Source organism: Scyliorhinus torazame, chromosome 2 (assembly GCF_047496885.1).
Source record: "Scyliorhinus torazame isolate Kashiwa2021f chromosome 2, sScyTor2.1, whole genome shotgun sequence".
Classification (NCBI taxonomy): Eukaryota; Metazoa; Chordata; class Chondrichthyes; order Carcharhiniformes; family Scyliorhinidae; genus Scyliorhinus; species Scyliorhinus torazame.
In genome coordinates, this window is record NC_092708.1 from 318,297,006 (window position 1) to 318,317,688 (window position 20,683).

Consider the following 20,683-nt stretch of genomic DNA (forward strand, 5'->3'; position numbering starts at 1 on the left):
GGGCAGCGGGCTTCGCTGGGATGCCTCGGGTCCAGGGGGTAATCGATGGGGTGCATGTCGCCCTACGGCCTCCGGCGGATAACAGGCCGCTGTTCACAAACAGGAAGGGGTACCACTCCATGAACGTTCAGGTGATCTGTGACCACCAGATGTGGATCCTGCACGTCTGCGCCCGATACCCGGGCAGCGTACATGACTCGTTCATATTGGCACAGTCTGTGACCGCCGACATGTTCGAACTGCGGGGATGGTTGCTGGGCGACAGGGGTTACCCGTTGCGGTCATGGCTGATGATGCCTGATGCGACCATCAATTCACACGAAACCAGGAGTAGAAGTAAACTGTAGCTTTAATCAACTAGGACAGTGCCTGCCTGCGACTGATGTGTTAGTGGGAGCCGCCTACAGGACGACTGCTCTTTATACCTCCCCTCAAGGGGAGGAGCCAGGGGCGGAGCCCACACAGGCCCCAACATGCTACATCATAGGTAATACCTTACAATGATCCATAGGTGGAGCCCACATGGGCAACAGCGTAATACAGATATGTACATGGTGAATTGTTACAGCGATACATTCACCACATACACCGCCTGTTAAAAAAAATGAGGTCCGGCGGGGGTGAAGGGTTCATAAGTTCAGCCTGTCCGGCGCACGGATTGTGCGCTGTGATCGCCGAAGCTCTGGTATCGCAGCTGGCCCGTGCGTCAAACTCAGCCGTGCTGGCATCGATAGTGAAGTCGCCAGTGCGGGCACAGACGTGGACTCCGGGAGAGTGCCTTCTGGGGCTTCATTCCTGTGGGTCGGTGAAGGGAGAATGGCGGGCGGGAGGGGGTGCGGGTGCCATGTAGAGGCGGGGGCGCTGGTCAGCGTAGGTTGGGCGGGGTAAGATGGGGTGGCGGTGGTAGTGGAACCTGCGGGTGCCAGGTCCCGGAGGGTGACCATATCCTGTCGGCTGTCGGGGTGTTCGATGTATGCACTGGGGGTTGGAGTGTAGGAGCTGGACCCTCGCGACCAGGGGGTCGGACTTATGGCTCCTGACGTGTTTGCGGAGCAGGACGGGCCCCGGTGTCTTCAGCCAGGACGGAAGCGAGGCCCCTGAGGTGGATTTCTTGGGGAAAACAAACAGGCGGTCATGAGGGGTCTCGTTTGTGGCCGTGCAAAGAAGGGACCTAATAGAGTGGAGTGCATCGAGGAGGACCTCCTGCCAGTGGGGAACTGGGAGATTCCTAGACCATAGGGCCAGGAGGACGGTCTTCCAGACTGTCGCGTTCTCCCTCTCCATCTGCCCGTTTCCCCTGGGGTTATAACTGGTAGTCCTGCTCGAGGCGATGCCCTTACTGAACAGGTACTGACGCAGTTTGTTGCTCATGAACGACGAGCCCCGGTCATTGTGAACGTACGTGGGGAAACCAAACAGGGTGAAGACACTATGTAGGGCTTTAATGACGGTGACCGCGGTCATGTCAGGGCAAGGGATTGCAAAGGGGAAGTGGGAGAACTCGTCGATGATGTTGAGGAAATATGTGTTGCGGTTGTTGGAGGGGAGGGGCTCTTTGAAATCGATACTGAGGCGCTCAAAGGGTCGGGATGCCTTTACCAGGTGGGCCTTATCCGGTCGATAGAAGTGCGGCTTACACTCCGCACAGATTTGGCAGTCCCTGGTCACGGCTCTGACCTCCTCGGTGGAGTAGGGCAGGTTGCGGGCCTTGATGTAGTGGAGAAGCCGGGTGACCCCCGGGTGGCAGAGGTCATCGTGGATAGCACGTAGTCGGTCATTTTGCGCGCTGGCGCATGTGCCGCGGGACAGAGCATCTGGGGGTTCGTTGAGCTTCCCAGGACGATACACTATATCGTAATTATAGGTGGAGAGTTCGATCCTCCACCTTAAGATCTTATCATTCTTGATCTTGCCCTGCAGCATACGATCGAACATGAAGGCTACCGATCTTTGGTCGGTGACGAGGGTAAACCTCTTACCAGCAAGGTAGTGCCTCCAGTGCCGCACGGCTTCCACGATGGTTTGGGCTTCCTTTTCGACTGAGGAGTGTCGAATTTCGGAGGTGGTGAGGGTTCGTGAAAACAACTCTACTGGCCTGCCTGCCTGATTGAGGGTAGCGGCGAGGGCGACCTCTGATGTGTCGCTCTCCACCTGGAAGGGGACGGACTCGTCCACCGCGCGCATGGCGGCTTTGGCGATGTCCGCCTTGATGCAGCTGAAGGCCTGGTGGGCCTCAGCCGCCAGTGGGAAGATGGTGGTCTTGATTAGTGGGCGGGCTTTGTCCGCAAAGTTGGGGACCCACTGGGCGTAATATGAAAAGAATCCGAGGCAGCTTTTCAGGGCCTTGGGGCAGTGGGGAAGGGGGAGATGCAGGAGGGGGCGCATACGGTCGGGGTCGGGTCCTAGAACCCCGTTTTCCACGACATAGCTGAGGATGGCTAGTCTGGTTGTGCGGAAAACGCATTTCTCCTTGTTATAAGTGAGGTTAAGGGTTCGGGCGGTTTGGAGAAATCTCTGGAGGTTGGCATCGTGGTCCTGCTGATCATGGCCGCAGATGGTGACGTTGTCCAAGTACGGAAATGTGGCCCGCAGCCCGTACTGGTCCACCATTCGGTCCATCGTTCTTTGGAAGACCGAGACCCCATTCGTGACGCCAAAGGGGACCCGGAGGAAGTGGAAGAGGCGGCCGTCTGCCTCAAAAGCCGTGTAGTGGCAGTCCCAGGGCGGATTGGGAGCTGTTGGTACGCAGACTTCAGATCCACCGTGAGGAACACCCGGTAGTGCGTGATCTGATTAACCATGTCTGCGATCCGGGGAAGGGGGTACGCATCGAGGTGCGTATACCGGTTTATGGTTTGGCTGTAATCTACAACCATCCTGTTCTTTTCCCCGGTCCTGATGACCACCGCCTGGGCTCTCCAGGGGCTATTGCTGGCCTCAATGATTCCCTCCCGCCAGAGTCGCTGGACCTCGGACCTGATAAAAGTCCTATCCTGGATGCTGTACCGCCTGCTTCTGGGGACGACTGGTTTGCAGTCGGCAGTGAGATTTGCGATGAGCGGGGGAGGGTCAACCTTTAGGGTCGCGAGGCTCACACGAGGCCGATGACGCGTCCTGGGGGGGGCGGAGCTGGCAGACACGCTGCCACACTGCGGGATCTGCGGGCCTCTGAGTCTGAGGGTCGGGCCTGCAAATTAGAGCTTTTGAACCTGGCCAGGCAAACTTTAGCAAAATGTCCTTTTCTCCCACAGTCGCTGCAGTTCGCGTTCCGGGCTGGGCAGTGCTGCCGGGGGTGTTGGGACGGGCCGCAGAAATAACAGGGTAGCCCCCCATGGTGGCCGCGCGGCACAGGCCTGGGGTATTCTTTGGTCGGGGGTCCATGAGGGGGTCACGTGATTGGACGGGAATGCGTTAAGGCTTTGGAACGCTACTTCCAGAGAGGAGGCTAATTTTACCGTCTCTTCCAGGTCTAGGGCACCTTTTTCGAGTAGGCGCTGTCTCATGAAGTTGGACCTGACTCCAGCCACGTAGGTGTCCCGGATGGCGAGGTCCATATGTTGAGTGGCTGTAACGGCCTGATAGTTGGAACTTCGCGCAAGGACTTTGAGGTCGCTTAGGTAATCTTCCAGCTATTCCCCGGGACGCTGGCGGCGAGTGGTGAGGAGATGCCGCGCGTATACCTCGTTCACAGGCCTGACGTAGAGGCGCTCTAGCATTGCGAGGGCGTCTGCGTAGGTGGAGGCTTCCTCGAGTTGAACAGAGATTCGATGGCTCACCCGTGTATGGAGGAGACTCAGCTTTTTTTGTCAGTGACGGAAGGCGAGGAGGAGGCCTTGAAACAGCGGAGCCAGTGCGAAAAAATCTCCTTCACCGCCGCGGCCTGCGGATCGAGTTCCAGTCGGTCAGGTTTGAGGGCCGATTCCATAGTGGCGTTGTACTTGATTAAATTGATGCGACCATCAATTCACACAAAACCAGGAGTAGAAGTAAACATTCACCACAACGCCTATACGGAGGCCACAGACCAACGCGGAACACCGGTACAATGATGCCCATTGTGCGACCATGGGTGTTGTCGAGAGGTCCTTTGGGGTCCTGAAAATGTGCTTCAGGTGCCTGGACTACTCTGGAGGGGCCCTCCAGTACGAGGCTAGGAGGGCCGGCCGCATCATTGTGGTCTGCTGCATCCTCCACAATACAGCCCAGCAGAGGGGCAATGTGATAGAGGAGGATGAGGAGCAAGGGCAGACCTCCAGACGAGGAGGATGAAGGGGAGGGGGACAATGGGCGGGACATGGGGGCTGGCCAGGCACTGGAGGACGTACAAAGGTACCGCCAGGGCCAGCACGCACGGGACACATTAATCGAGGCACGTTTCAAAAACTAGGGGGAGGGGGGTTGCTGGGCAGGGGCATGGACACCACAATAGCACACCCTTTCACCACTGGCCACACTCACCTCCCACACCACCAGAGCACCCGCATGCACACCCCCCTCCGTTATATATACCTGCGGCACAACGAGCCGGGGCACTGGGTTGGTAGTGACAGCGGGTCTGGTCCATGGCATGGAGGATGATGACAGCCCGCTCTGCAATGAGCTCCGTGCTAAACATCGTTAGACAATGTCTGACTCATGCCCACAGTAGCACCTTCCACCTGGGTGATCCCTGCATGCGAGCTGGCGATTCCATCACACTGTCCTGTCGAATAGCTGGGGACGGAGTGATGGGTACAGTCGGGGAGGGGGGGGAATACACGGTCCACCCACTGGGCCTCACTCGTCCCAACACCCCTCACACCCAGTGGCCATCACTGACCGCCCCACCCCCACACCCATTAGACAGAGCACCAAGGCTGGTTTTAACGGTGTGAACATGTGTTTATTCTGAACAGTAATATACAGTCTGTGTCCTAGCCCCTATATCTAAGCTGTGCCCTGCACCCGTGCCAACTTAACTGGGATCTAACTTTCTAGCCTTATGGGCCCTATCACTATGCCTCTGTGGGTCCCCAGACGGTACAGTAGGAGTGGAGGCGGCCTGCTGTGACTCCTGCCCTGCGACGAGGGTCCCCGTTGGCGCACATCTCATGGGGCTGCCCGGCCTGGATGGGCCCGGCTGCTCCTCGGGTGTCCTGGGTGGCGTGGTGCCGCCCTGATCTGCCCACCAGATGCACCAGGGGCATGGGGGAGGGGGGGGTCTGAGGTGCTGCGGTGCTCCGGGACCTCCCCTGCAGGAGTCACCGGCACGGACCCCAGCACCTCCTCCTCCCACGGCGTGCCCGATGGCCCCCCCAAGCTTCTCCATGGGACGGGGGCGCGAGCCGAGCCATCCTTCGAGGCCCTCCCGCCACCTGGCGCTGCCAGTCCTGGAGGCCCGCTCTGGTATCGACAAGGGTCTGAACGTTCGCGGCCATGGAGCACAGGGAGTGGGCCAACTCCGTCTGTGACTGTGCCACTACCCTGATGGTCTGTGCCACATCAGCCAGTGAGTGGGCCAGCTCCCTCTGGCACTGGATCACCTCCCTGTGTGTCTGTGCGACTCCGGCCAGCACCTGGCCTGGGTGGCACGCATGACCGACACCACTGCCTGCTCCTGCACGCGGATCACCTCCTCCACTTGCCCCTGCAGGTGCTGGAAGCTAGCCGTCATCTCCTCCTCTAGTCCCTGGGTCCCTGCCTGCTCCTGCACTGTGGGTGGGATGGATGTTCCAGGAGCCTGGGACCTGTCGGGGCAGCAGCTGGTTCCTGGGGCCAGCTGCCCTCCGACCGTCCGGCCCCTCGGCTGCTCCTATCTCCACCTGCTGTACCGGATCGACTGTGTGGTGCGCACCAGATAGCGTCCCAGGAGCCTCTTCACTAATTTGCCCAACCGAGGTGATAGCCTCTGAGATGGTGGAGACAGCAGTGACGGAAAGCCCGTGTCCTCCTCTGATCCGAACTCCGTGGTCTCCGGAGTCTCGGGCAGAGGGTTGGTGTTCCGGCTGCTCTCCTCGTTGGAGCTCGGTTGTCTAGGGGGCACCGGCTCTGGCACTGGTTGGGGGCGGGCGGCCCCGGTCATCCCCGGTTGGGCCAAGACGGCATGTATGGTTAGACAGCGGGACAGGGGTGAGGCGTGAGGTGGTGAGGGCCAGGGTGAAGGAGGTTGGGGTGTGGGGTGAGGGGAGTTGGGGTGTGGGGTGAGGGGGGTTGTGATTTGGGGTGAGGTGGGTTGGGGTGTGGGGTGAGGGGGGTTTGGGGTGGACACACATTTGTCGTGGGGACCCGCAACCAGGCAGGGGTGTCTCACTTTGTGGCCCTCTCCGGGCCACCGACCAAGTCCAGTGCCCTCTGCTCGGGCACGGTGAGGGGGCGCAGGTCTGGTGGCACCCCTCTGGTCTTCTCCTGCTCCCGGCGGTTGTATCCTGGGGGGGGGGGGCAAACACAAACAGCAAGTGTTAGACAGTCCGACGCATGCAGCCCACGGCTTGGGTAGCTGATGGCATCAGTGGCAAGGGCACATGGCCTTTGCGGCTGGCGTGGATGGTGGCATGTGGGGCAGGGTGGGGGTCCAGCCATCCCCCTGGGGAGGGGGGGTCCAGGCCACATGTGTGTGGGGGATAGGGCGCTTGGTGCCAGGGGCACAGCGCTGGGTGCTCATCCAGGCCACCCTGAGGAGATCGTGCAGTTTCTTCCTGCACTGGTCTGCAGTCTGGGCCACCACCCCGGCGGCACTGACGGCAACTCCCACCTCCGCCCAGGCATAGCAAACGATGGCGCCGATTATCTCCGTCCCGGCCCGGGGTTCAGCACCAGCCTCCTCTCCTCCACGGAGTCCAGGAGGGTCTCTGTTTCCGCATCCCGGACGCGCGGCGCTGCTCTCCTTGTGGCCATGTTGGCTACGACGCTTGTGTGTGGGAGGGGGGAGAATGACTTATGTGCAGCCGCGGCGGGGCGTCAATCACAGAACCGGCGAATCGGCCGCCGGTCCGTTAACAGTGTGGCGTTCCACGTTTCGCCCGTGCTAGCCCCTTGGAAGCGGTTGAATCGCTGCAGCTGTGGACCCGAACTCGCTGTCGGGAAACTCCACCGTTTTCACAACGGCGTCAACACTTAGTCTCCAGAATGGAGAATTCAGCCCCTGATGTGTGAAGTCTGCAGTTAACAGGTCAGCTTCATCCTTAGAGGGCAACCTCATTCTCCCAGCTCACATGGGCTGCAGACTAAACAATCCTTCCAACTGGAACAGCCAGCCACCCAGAAACTAATCCCTGACAGCCTGACCTCCATAACCAGTGGCCTTGAACTTCTATACAGCTCATGACCTCTGGTTTCATAGTACTGCCTGAATGTTGGGGATCAATGTCACTGCAGCCGTCCTCCCCAATGTGAGAGGGTCTTCAGGTCTCTTGGGCTGGAAAACACTCCTCCTTAGAGTCACCCACTCTGCCCATGTAGCCTGGCCTCCCTTGGGACCCCACCCAAGAGCATCACAGTCACCCCCGTGCTGACCCTATGGATTGACCTGCTCCCACTCACTTTCCAGCTGCCACTCTGGAAGGGCAACCCAAACCCAGCAAGGGGGAAATGGGAAGCGCTGCCTGCAAACCAGCCGCCAGACCCCTTTACAACTGGAGGCTCACAGACATGCAGGGCCTGCGAGCCTAGACTCAACACCCCCCCCACCATCCCGACTCCTGTCTAGGACCCCAGCAGCCTCTCCGTTGACTCATCTGCAACGATGAATATTCAATGAGTGGAGAAGTCTTGGAGGGAGGGCTCGCGAATGATAATCTAATGTATGAGGTTCCTGGCATTCTGCAATGGATTTCTTATCACGCCGTCAGCAAGAGGCCTTGAAAATCGGGATCTCGCCAGGGAGAATCACATTTTCTAATTCTCGACAAATTTTACGGCTGTGTCGCTGTTCTCACTGGCGGCTCACGCAGGCTCCAAGTTGCCCTAATATCTGTTTGGATTGAGGGGAAAAATAATTTGCTGAGGAAGAATAAACATTTTGTGAGAACCTGATCGTTCCTGTAGTGTACCCGGCTGTTTGCTGTTGCAGCTCATAAGTCAACTGGACGAGTACAAGAATTTTGAGTGGAGCTGGGTTACCTCGCATGAGGGGGTGCCCTTCACAAACCAGAAGGGCTTCCAGTCACTGAACATGCACTTGGTGTATGGCCAACATGCACGTATGCACGTCTGCACCTGTTACCCAAGCAGCGTGCACGACACATTCATGTTGGCACACTCGATGGTGCCCAACACCTTTGAGACGCTCCCTCGGGTGAGCAGTTGGCTCTTGGGTAACAGGAATTATCCGTTGCGGTCATGGCTAATGATGCCTACCTGAGGCTCCAGACAGACGCTGAGAACTGCTAGAACAACGGCCATGCAATGACCAGGAGCATCATCGAGCGGTGCATCGGCGTCTTAAAGATGCAATTCAGGTGCCTGGACTACTCTGGTGGGGCCCTCCAGTATAGCTCTAGGAGGGTCTCCCATATCGGCCTCCACAACATTGCGCAGCAGAGGGGTGACATGCTGGAGGAGGACACGTCTTGTCCGACAAGGAGGATGTGGAGGAGGGCCAGGGTATACCGGGCCACGGGCAGCCACAGTAGGCCACACAACGTGTGCCCCAGGGCCGCCATGCACGAGAAAGCCTGATTGCCTCTAGGCATCCTGGCGATCAGCAGGCCAAACTTCCCGTCCCACCCGGCCAACTTTCCACTCCCCCGTCCTCCTCCCTGCACTCCAAATCTCCTCCGCCCCCCCTTCCAGCACCTGCACCTCCCTCCATGCTTCACACAAGCTTCACTGCAGGGTGCTGGCCCTGGGTTAGCAGTATCAGCAGGATCTGATCCATGGGATGGAGGATGATGACGAACCACTCCACGAAGAGCTCTAGTGCTCCACATCATTTGACGAAGTCTGACTCCTGCCCTCGGTAGCACATTCTACCGCCCGCCTGGGTGCTCCCTGCATGCATGCTGACCATTCCATCTCATGGTCCCATCGAACCCCTGGGTGGGAATGTGGGGGTGGTGTTGGTTATCGAGGATGTGATGAGCGATGATGGGTCATTCACCATGTAGGCCCTACCACATGGTGCCCCACATATTTAGTCCCATCCCCTGCCGCCTCTGAGGGTGACCCCTAGGGTAGCCTACGACTGTCCTGGGGGGCCCATGTACACCTCCAATACCCACACCACCAGCCTCCCACCGCTCCCACGCCTACCCGGCACATCCTCTGCACACAGCCCAGCACATCCCTCCCACCCTTCAGACAGAGGATGAGGCAGTTCGGAACTTTGGTGAACGGGTGTTTAATAGTGTTATGTACAAAGATTGTGCCCTAACCCCTATCACTAATCTACACGCTTCACCCATGTCTACCTTTCTAATCTTCCGTATCTTAACACTCCGTACAATTGGTCCCCCAAGCGGTACATCAGACGTACAGAGGCGGCCATTTGCGTGCCCCACCCTGTGTTTTAAGCCTCTTAACTGGAGCAACTATATCTAGAACTTTCCCTGCACTATGTTCTCTGATTGTTCTGTAACAGGGCTGAGTATGTCATGGAACTGGAAAGCCCCAAACTTGGCTAATTAAAATTCAGCCTGACCTCATAAGATTAAAAGATCCTGGACTGGATTCTCCGATTCTGAGGCAATGTCCCCATGCTGGCGTCGGAACGGTAGGGTTTTACGCCAGAGAAAATGGCGTGATAACGGCCACCGATTCTCCATTTTGCTGGGGGCTAGCAGGACGGCAGCATAGTGCACCCGGCTCTAGCTGCCGATACGGCCCGGAGAATTGCCGGATCCGTGGCCGCGCCGTGCCACGTGGCGCCAGACGCTCGCAGATCTGGTCTGCGAAATAGTCCCCCCTTCAGCAGCCTCGGGCGCCCCGGACCAACCCCCAGGCCCCTAATAATTCTGCCCGCGGATCGGCTGTCCCCCGACTGGCGCCGCTGGACTGAGTCCACAGTCGCCACGCCATTTCCCAACAGGTAGGACCACACATGTCCCACTCCGTCGGGAACTTGGCCAGTTGGGGGCGGACCATCGGGGGGCAACGCCTCAGGCAATGTCCTGAGGCCGTTGATACGTGGTGCGGCGTACTTCTAGAGTATGTCGCTTTGGAGGGGGCGGCGCATCTCAAAAGCTACGCCGCCCCCCGATTTGTTCGGGAACTCGGATTCTCTGGCCAGTCACCGAACGTGATTTTGGCGACTGGAGAATCCAGCCCCCTGTTGCTTTACAGCATCAGTGTTTCATGTAATTGGAACTGGTATATGCCTCAAAAGTGGACCTTGACTTAACAATTCCAACGACTCCCATCTGGTTTTTGGGTTTTACCTGCTGGTGGCCAGCTGGGAGGTTAAAGAAAATGCAGACACTCAAAATTAATCTGCATTCAATTGACTTTAGCATCAAAATATCGAACAAAAATGCAACATGGACTGTTCTTGTAGAAATGTATAATTTGACTGCAACCTGGTGTAATTTTTATGCTATGTTTCTCCTTTGATTTTTATCAGCATTATATTATGGCTATCCTGTCAAATGGGCCTTGACCATTTATCCTTCATAATAAATAAAAATAGTTACTTGTCAGTGAGTAGGACTAACCATGACCGCATGAAGATTGGCAAGCAATAAAATGAAATATAAGCTAATTTATTAAAAATCATGTGTTGCTGTGAGATTAATTGATTGTTGCCATCACAAGAATGAATTATGAAGGACAGGAGAAACTATGGCTGTTTAGTCTTGAAAGGAGGTAATTCTGTGGCGAATGCATTGCACTAGTTAAGATATAATAAGCAGCACAGAAAATAAATTTATTGTTTCAAATTAAAACATGACGAGGACAAAAATGGAAATATCCCCAGATCACAAAATAATTACAGAGTTTAAGACTGTTCGACCTATGTTCATGATCCAAAAATCTCACAACTGTAACATTCCATTGATCCTTACTCCATTCCATATATTAATAGCTGTTTGTACGAATACAAACTTATATCAGCCCAAAATTTACCTTTTTATTTGTCCAAACCCCTGGTTCTTGCCCTACACTTACAATATAATTAATAGTAATTTTCTAGATTTACCTTTTCCATACTATTTACAATCTTCTTTAAGTCAAGAGGCAAGATCGGGATGGCTAGTGTAGAAATTTAAAATGTCACAATGGTGCAGTTGGGATGTTCGTCGGTGATTGGGTCCATGCTGGGACAGGATTGAAGAAATTTTATTGCCATTTGTTTTATTTCCCAGAACAAACTTCCTGACTTGGAAAAGCAAATATGTAAAAAACTTAATTTGCGGGAAGGAGATGGCCGAAAAAAATAATGTATCGATATGTCAGGATCGTAGCATGCAAGTGATGCAAAAGCATATTTCAAGATGATTTAATGCATTCATATTTCGAACAAATAAGTTTGGTGATATAATTTATGCTTTTCTGAAACTATTTTAAGAGCACTACTGTGTTGATTGGAAGGCTTTTTTAAACTTCATAAAATACTAGAGGGCAAACTGCTCTAGAGTTATCGGTCGGTTTGAAAAGTAATTTATACTGGCTCTTCAAAACTAGATCTTATCTTGGTGTTAAAATTGGCTTCAATTCTTCTGATTTCTTGATGTCACTATATTCATTATATCTGAAAGAGTTTTAATTTGTTGTTATTGTAAGTTATAAATCACATTGATCATTTACTTGGAAAAAACATGGACCATGTTTTCAATGAAAATATTAATTCCAACCACTTTGTGTTACTTTTGGTGTAAAATATGGAAGACTAAGATAGTAACAAATGGCACGGTGACGCAGTGGTTAGCACTGCTGCCTCACAGCGCCAGGAACCCGCGTTCGATTCCGGCATTGGGTGACTGTGTGGAGTTTGCACGTTCTTCCTGTGTCTGCATGGGTTTCCTCCGGGTGTTCTGGTTTCCTCCCACAGTCCAAAGATGTGCAGGTTAGGTGGACTGGCCATGATCAATGCATGGGGATAAGGCGAGGGAGTAGGCCTAGGTAGAGTGCTCTTTCTACAGGACAGTGCAGACCTTTCACTGCAGTGATTGTATGGACCATGTGTGCCTCACATAGGGAGTGGCCAACAAGTTTATAATAACAACAATCAAAGAATGCGCAGAATGTACAACACCATAAGACCAGAAATTATTTATTTTTGGCCGAGGTACCTTGTTGGCCTCTTTCTTTTGAAGGATCAACTGGAGCATGAGTCTGGTAACACTTCTTATTTCATACCCAATGGGTCACCCTTTGCTAATCAAAGTAGTTTTCTTTATCCTTGCCAAATGCAATGAAATGTTATTGATGGTGTACAGATATTGGATAACTGTCCTTCAGACCTTGGTTGATTAAATGGTTTGATTGCAATTTGCTTTTACCATTAAATAAATCTTATTCAGGAGTCGCTGGTGAATGTATTCCGTTATAAAATATCCTCATTTTGATCTTCTTGTCTCTTCCAGGTTCTATTTAAAATGTTTCTTGGAAGTGCAAATTTTGGAGAAGCTGCTTATTTCATTTCTACACTGGGTTTCTTTAATTTAATTTTCATATCGTCTGTACCAGTCATACTGTATTTTACAAAAGTGGAGTACTGGTCCTCATTTTCTGCTTTGCCTTGGGGTTACCTCTGCGGTATTGCTGGGCTTTGGTTAGGTATGTAATTTGAATGATTCTTTAATATACTTTAGAAAGCTATTTGTTTTCTTACTCCTATCCTGAAAGGAACAAAACAAAACCTATATAACCTGAATTACAATTTGCTTCATGATTTTAAGTTTTAATTTCACATTTACAATATTTTGATGAGTAAGGTTTTGTGAATGTAAATGCACAATACAATTCAGTGTAATTTTAGAGTACTCTACTTATAATTGAACACATTTTCAGTGAAAGCAGTTGTTACAGTACAGTTTGTTTCCAAAAACATTCTAAATATGCTGCATTGTGTGTATTAGTGATAGTGTGACAAGGGCAGCACGGTAGCCATGTGGATAGCACAATTGCTTCACAGCTCCAGGGTCCCAGGTTCGATTCCGGCTTGGATCACTGTCTGTGCGGAGTCTGCACATCCTCCCCGTGTGTGCGTGGGTTTCCTCCAGGTGCTCCGGTTTCCTCCCACAGTCCAAAAGATGTGCAGGTTAGATGGATTGGCCATGATAAATTGCCCTCAGTGTCCAAAATTGCCCTTAGTGTTGGGTGGGGTTACTGGGTTATGGGGATAGGGTGGAGGTATTGACCTTGGGTAGGGTGCTCTTTCCAAGAGCCGGTGCAGACTCGATGGGCCGAATGGCCTCCTTCTGCACTGTAAATTCTATGATAATTTATGATAAGTTGTTTTAGATGAAGAACATTGAGGGTCCTGAGGGACTGTTCTTGGCAACTCCTTATTAATCATAAAGCTCGTGCTAATAATTATCCTGTCACTTTTCTTAGTGCACACATGCCAGACAAAAAAATTAAAATATGTACCATTTTCACTAAACTTCCTACATTAAATATCCTACTTTTCTAATATAAAATAATTACTTTGAAAATGCTGGAAACATTCGGCAAGTCAGGCAGTATATGTGGAGAGAAAAATAGACTTAAGGGTGGAGTTTTCTGGCTCCGACACAACGGGCATTGCTGCAGGTAGCACGGGAACATTTGGAGAGCCGTTGACTTTTAATTATTCTCCAAATTTTCCTGTCCCATTCACGACGATTCCTGTTGGTGTCGGCAAATCCCACCCAACGTTTCAGGGCAATGATCTTTCCTCACTGTTAACATTTTAAAAGTATTTAGTGAACCATGAAGAAGATTGAGATTTCCTGAGGGCAGGAAATATGCTATCTAAATGTAAATTCTTTTTCATGTGTTCATTTTATGCTTTTTCAAATGTTATTTAGCAAAGAGATGCTCATCCCTTTATTTGAATTGTAGTTTCTCAATACACCACTATGGACGCATGCTCTAGTAGAAAATATCTGAGTTTTGAAACTCCTTTCAGGTGGTGGCAGGGTGGGTGAATGGTGGTGTGACGGGGCACTTCTTGACTTAAGTGTTGAGATGCATTGGCACGCAGCTGCTGTAGTTGACCCTACTACTGGTGAGAGGGCAGTGGACAGGACAAACTGCTCACGGGCATTGTAGGAATGTCACCAATGTCCCCCGAAACACCAGTAAAACAAGACAGTGGGTTGTGGGGGCCAGGCAGGGCAAGGTCCAATAGACATTTGAGGTCAGCTGGCCGGAGACCAGAGTTGCAGCACTCACTTTTCAGTTGGCACTCATGTCGCAAGATGAAGTAGGTACACATAGGTTCTCCAGGTGAAGTTTTGAAATCGTCCAGCAGAGTCAGGCTTAGTGGGCAGACTGTTCTCCCAGGAAAAGCCTGATTCTTGGTGGCTGAATGTTACAATTGCAAACTGCCTGTAAAGCTCAAAGGTGCAATATTAAAACTGTCCAAAAGGCCAGAGGATTGGGTCATGTGTTATGGCTTATGATTGGTTAATTGCAGCTTACCAATCAGTTTCCTTGCTTCTGGCAAGAATTCCATTGTTCCCCCTTAGGAATGAGATGAGGTAGTTTCTAGCATCTCTTTCCTGTATAATGAGTTTCAATCTCCCTTTTTTGTGATAGTTCAAGATGGGGGAGCCATTTTTTTTTGCACTTTCTCTCCTTTCATTGATTACAATAGATTTGTACAATGAAGTGTGAAATTCCAGAACCTGAGAAAATAATCATTTTTTTTCTACAGATAGCTCCTAGACAAAGGGCCAACCATGTCACTGACTTGTAGCAGTCATCTGTTTTCGTTCATCAGAAAAGTAATTTTTTTAAAATAGTAATAAGGATAACATTTTTGAACATACACAGTGTTGAATTTCTTTTCATGTCATAGGGACCTAACGCAGGGACACTTAAGAGTCAGCCACATTGCGGTGGGTCTGGAGTCACATTTAGGTCAGAACAGATAACGATGACAGATCTCCTTCCCTAAAGGTCATTTGTTATGATCCCAGTTGATCTTATAACTGGACAAGAAGATCCCAGAATAGAATACTGGCTCAAAAGACCATAACCTTTATTTTCGGTTATAAAATGTGGAGGAACAGAGTCCAAAGACCGATAATTTGCTTTAACAACAAGAAAAAAAAATCTATTAAACATGAAAAAATTGGATTATGATACAATACACCTTTACTCCCACCTTATATTAACAATTACACACATGTTTTAGAATTAACATGGATTGCAAAGTACGTTTTAATCTACAATGGTCTCATAAACACAAGTCCCTTTTAAGCACACAAGATGGCTGGCCAAATACAGGCACCCCACTCTGAACCCAAGTTAGTATCTGTGAATTTCTCCTCAGAATATCCCCAGATGGTGATCACATGAGAGTTTCCCAGCTCCAATCCCCAAACACGTTTTAAAATCGTCTCTCATAATAATCCTTTCCCTTGGCGTTTTGCATTCTGAAATCCAGTCCAGGGTTTCCAAATGATACTTTTAAACTAAGCTTCTGCGCCGCTTTTAACAGTGAATCCAGTCCAGGATTTCACACCAACAACTTTGGGATTTCTTTATTTTAACTGCTTTTACATAAACTCCAAGATTTAGCCATTGATTTCCATAGTTATTTCAACTCACATTCCACAAGCTGTAGTACAATCTCACAAACCTGAAAATTACTTCAGATATCTTTCTGGAATTCAGGATTCTTCTCAGTTCTGTCTGTCTTGACTGAACAGTGCTTGGTTCTAGCACCTTTAACCTCAGACTTCTTGTAAACATAACCTTGTTTCTCTAGTTTCCTTCACTGGCTGCTCTTCAGGTCTCTGCACTTGTTTCCTTAATCATTCCTCCATCGTATGGGTTTTCTTCGAGCAAAGCTGAAAGAGATGTTCCCTCTCTAGCTTTCTAAACCAACTGCTTCCAGCAGAGATGTGAGAGCTGCCTTCTCTCTCACTATCCATCTTCAGCTACAATCGAATTATCTAAACCAAAACCTAAAAACTTCTCTACCTTACAAGGGCCCAGTTGCTAAGCAACCACTGCTAGTTTATTTATTCTTCATGCCGTAGCCCTCTCTAAGCACAATAGAAACACAGTTGGAACTTAACTAACCCCCACACACAACTTTGTTGAGGATGAATCTAACAATAGATTTTACCCTTTAAGGCACAGACACATTAAATTAAACCCATTTAAAACTATGCCGTATTTTTAATGTTTACCAATACAAATATAAATCCTTTAAAACTATCTTTGTTTTTCAAACAATTTAGTGAGCCAGGTTATTTTTTTGCAACACTCAATGATAGCTGTCATGGTTACCATGACTGAGATCAGCTTTATATTCCAGGTTTAGAGATGTGACACCTGCAGAGCCACATATGTGCAACTGATGGCTCCCGACACCATTGGGGACCCAATAGCCTCGTAAAACCATGTGTCCAATCCTCTTGATTCTCTCTGCTCAGAGAGAAGACAATGAACATAAGGACACATAAACAGTAGCAGGAGTAGACCATACAACCTGATGAGCATGCTCCACCATTCAAATCAATGGTGGCCGATCTTCTGCTTCAACTCCACTTCCCGACCCACATCCATATTACTTGATTCCCTGAGAGACCAAGAATGTGTCTATCTTAGCCTTAAATATAATAAATGTAGAATGCACAAGTGTCCGGGATAGAGAAATCCAAAGAGGCACAATTCTTTGAGTGAAGACACTTCTCCTCAATCAGTCCTAAATGATCAGCCCCTTATCCTGACACTGTCACTGTGTTCTAGATTCCTCAGCAAGGGTAAAAAATAATTTTGTATCCACCGTGTCAAGCCCCCCAGAATCTTGTATGTTTCAATGACATCAGCTCTCATTCTTCTAAACTCCAGAGGCTATGGCCCCAATTTACTCAGCTTCTCAGCATGGGACAACCCGCTTATCCAAAGGACCAATCTAGTGAATCTTGGCTCTACTGCTTCCAATTCAAGTATATTCTTAAATATTTAGACCGAAACTGCACACAGTGGGCTGAATAATATGGCAGGGTGGGCGGCAAACCTCTCTCTCTCCCCCCCCCCTCCGACTGCTGACATGCTCTGTGCTGACCCGCCTCACAGCCATAAATTGCTGCAGGGCGGACTAATGAGGGCCAAGTGGGACGTCCGCCCTTCACTGGGGCAGACATCCTGCTCTCTGAAACTGCCAGCCAATATGATTGGCCAACAGTTCCATCCGTCCCGGCAATGCCAGGAAGGTGTCAGTGGCCACTACCGGGACTGCAGAAAGTGAAGAAGATCAAGGTCAAGGATCCCTGAAGCAGGTAATTTTGGGGTCCTGAATGGTAGGGTTTATGTATGTTAGGGAGAGTGGCAGTGGCAGGATGGTTTTAAGGGATGGAGTGAGAAGGAAGGCGGGGGGGGGGGGGGGGGGGGGATTTGGACTAAGTTCCACCATCGGCAAAGGACAGACCCTGAAGAGGGGCCGTGATCCGCCCAACCCCCCACCCCCACACTTTCCTGCTCTTTCTGGGGAGGCAGTGCTGTAGTGGTATTTTTACTGGACTAGTAATGCAGAGACCCAGGGTAATGCTCTGGGGACCCTGTTTCAAATACCACTATGGCAGATGCTGAACTTAGAAGTCAATAAAAATCTGGAATTAAAAGTCTAATGGTGGCCATGAAACCATTGTTGATTGTCAACAAAACCCACTGGTTCACTAATGTCCTTTATGGAAGGAAATCTGCCCATCCTTACCTGGTCTGGCCTCCATGTGACTCGAGTCTCAAGGACCCACAACAATGTGGTTAACCCTTAACATCCCTCTAAAGTGGCCTAGCAAGCCACTCAGTTCAAGGGCAATTGGGGATGGGCAATAAATGCTGGCCCAGCCAGAGGTGCCCACATCCCATGAACAAATTTTTAAAAACACATTTCAATTAAAATATTGAGCTTCCTGCTCCCTCTCTGCTGTCATGCCAAATTAGGGTTAGGGTGTTATGGTGTGGGTAGCGTATTATCAGAGTCAATTGACAAGTCTAATTGTCCCTTAATTATTCATTTAAATATGGCGGGCAGGCTGCCAATTTCAGTGTCCACATCCCTGTATTGTGGGTTGAGCTCATGAGTGGATGGGAAGGTGGTGGGATTGGTGTGCCCACTCTCTTGATTTGTACCCCCACCATGGAAAACACCCTTGCCAGAGGCATGCAAAAGTCAGCCCAGAATTCCTACTGTAGTCTTGTAGTACAATTGTAGTAAGACTTCTTTATTCTTGTACTCCAATCCCCTTGCAATGAACAAAACATGTCATTTGCATTCCGAATTGCTCACTGTACCTGCAGGCTAACTTTCTGTGTTCCTCTGAACCGCAACAGTTGCAGGTTGCACGCCTTTTTTAAAAAGTATTCTTTTCTATTCTTATTACCTAAGTAATAACCTCGCATTTCTCCACATTATTACAACTACCATCTTGTTGCTCACTCACTGAAATTCTCTATCTCACTTTACAGCCTTTTGTGTCCTCCTCACAGCTTGTATTCCCACTTAGCTTTGTATTGTCAAAGGTCCCTTTCATTGCATACAGGACCGCAGTGATACAGCAATGCACGAGCAACTTTGCAATGTTAGCAATGTTACTAACTCTAGGCTAGAAGAATTGAGGGCCACATTAACCTTGAGGGCTATTGGCATCTCTGCCCTCACACTGTGTCCTTGCACTGCTCTGTGGTTGCAAGCCTGGTTTGAGGAAGTGTCAGAATCCTGGCTGAGGTGGAGAAGAGCGCTCTGACGTCTGAGCTTCTGTTCAGAGCCTAGTTCCTCCTCCTTCTGCGAACAGTTACTCCTATCTTCCATCTCTGCTCCATCTGCACAACATGCGACAATCCAAATGAAACAGCAATTATAACTGCCACAATTGTGAACAAGTTTTCTGTGTAGAGGCCTTTCAATTCCATACCATTCTTTGCCAAAGTCCAGCACCACTCCTACCTGACTAGGAATTTTATGAGTGCCTCCACCAACAAAATGCACATGGATTCTCTGTCCCGGGATGCCTGGATTGTGTCCCCCTGATGGGACGGAGAATCGGGTGGCAGGGAAAAATCGGGATCGATGCCGACCCGAACGCGAGCTCCAATCCTCAGAATTGAGATCCACACCACGCACCAGTGGGAGCATGTAAATGAATACAAATGGTTCATAATGACCCATTTGCTTCCACTTAGCAGGCCCGGCAACTTATTCTCCTGCCCTCCCCTCCTTGATTCTCCGGTCCCTGTAGCCGGGAATCACGTGGGTGCGGATCACTTGTGGTCTCTACCAGCGTAGACTTGGTGTGATGAACCTCACTGTGGGCTAAGGTGGTAACCCCCCCCAAGGAGTTACCCCCTTGGGGATCACCACGAGTCCAGCACACCAGGCCATGCTGGTAAAAACCATCTGAGCCGAACCGAGGGTCACCCCCCCCCCCCTACAATAAATTGCCTGTCCAACCCCCCTCTACCAGACCTCCCCCCACGCCTCCCCCCCAGGGACCCCTATAACAGGGGGACCCCCCCCCAGGGACCGTGTAATAGGGGAATCCCCCAAAGGGACCCCAGTAATAGGGAGACCATCCACCGGGACTCCTGTAATAGGGAGACCACCCACAGGGACCCCAGTAATAGGGAGACTACCCACCGGGACCTCTGTGATAGGGAGACCACCCACAGGGATCCCTGTGATAGGGAGACCACCCACTGGGATCCCTGTAATAGGAAGACCCCCCCGCCCATAGGGATCCTTGTAATAGGGAGATCCTCGAAGGGACACCCCGACAAAAGGCACCCTCACAGGACCCCTGTAATGGGGGGGGGGGGGGGGGGGGGGCAAATTGGGTTACCCTGTACTTGGGGATGGGGGCACCCAGGTAATCTGGGGGGTGGGGACTGCTGTGCCATTTGGGAGGTGGGTGTTCGGGGCTGCTTGGCAGGCCGCGGGACCTCGCTGTCGGGCCGCCTGCTCAAAATGGCGGGCCAATATCTGGATTCCGTCGGGAATCCCTCGTATTCCACGGCATGCAGAAATTTGCATGGCAGTGAATACCAAATTACTTTTCGGTTGGCTTCCTGGAGGATTGTAAACTAGTTGCAATTCACCTCCGTCGGGCGAGCAAATTTTCAAATGGAGAATCCAGCCCAGCGTTTTCCATTAAATTTGTCAGCAAAAGAAAGTCAAAAACACCTCTCCTAAAAGTTGAATAGTGGTCCCTTTAGGTAAGACCAGTGGGGATCCCCTCAGTGTGTGTGTGTTTAAGGAAGGGCATTAATAGGACCTGCTGTTCAGGGGCCAAATCAGCATTAGACATTGACTAACATCACAATCTCCCCACTCTGCATTCTTCCAACAATAATTAAAACCTGATGGAATGAGACAATGCACATTTAAAGGTAAATATTAATGTCGGAGAGGCTGTTGTCAATAGTTAACACTTAGTGCACCCTGAAAAATCTTTTTGCACTTGAAGCCATAAGTTTCTGATATGTTTAGTGGGTAACTAGTTGCGAAGTACAACAATGTCTTATCCTTCGTGTGTTTCAATGCTGAGTCTCTTGGCGAGATACTGTTAGAATAAAGTTTGTGCAGGAGCAGGGAAACATAGACAGTAAC

The 20,683-nt window shown here is 50.7% G+C and overlaps 1 protein-coding gene across 6 annotated transcripts in view; it reads left to right on the forward strand.

The window, feature by feature from the left end:
• The window catches only part of slc35f4 (solute carrier family 35 member F4), a 277,382-nt gene that overhangs the window by 252,276 nt on the left and 4,423 nt on the right, over nucleotides 1-20,683 (forward strand). For all 6 annotated transcript variants that reach the window (XM_072489456.1, XM_072489472.1, XM_072489464.1 and 3 more), the window contains one exon: nucleotides 12,498-12,690. In XM_072489456.1, the coding sequence (XP_072345557.1) occupies nucleotides 12,498-12,690 (193 nt within the window). The remainder of the gene's footprint in view (nucleotides 1-12,497; nucleotides 12,691-20,683) is intronic.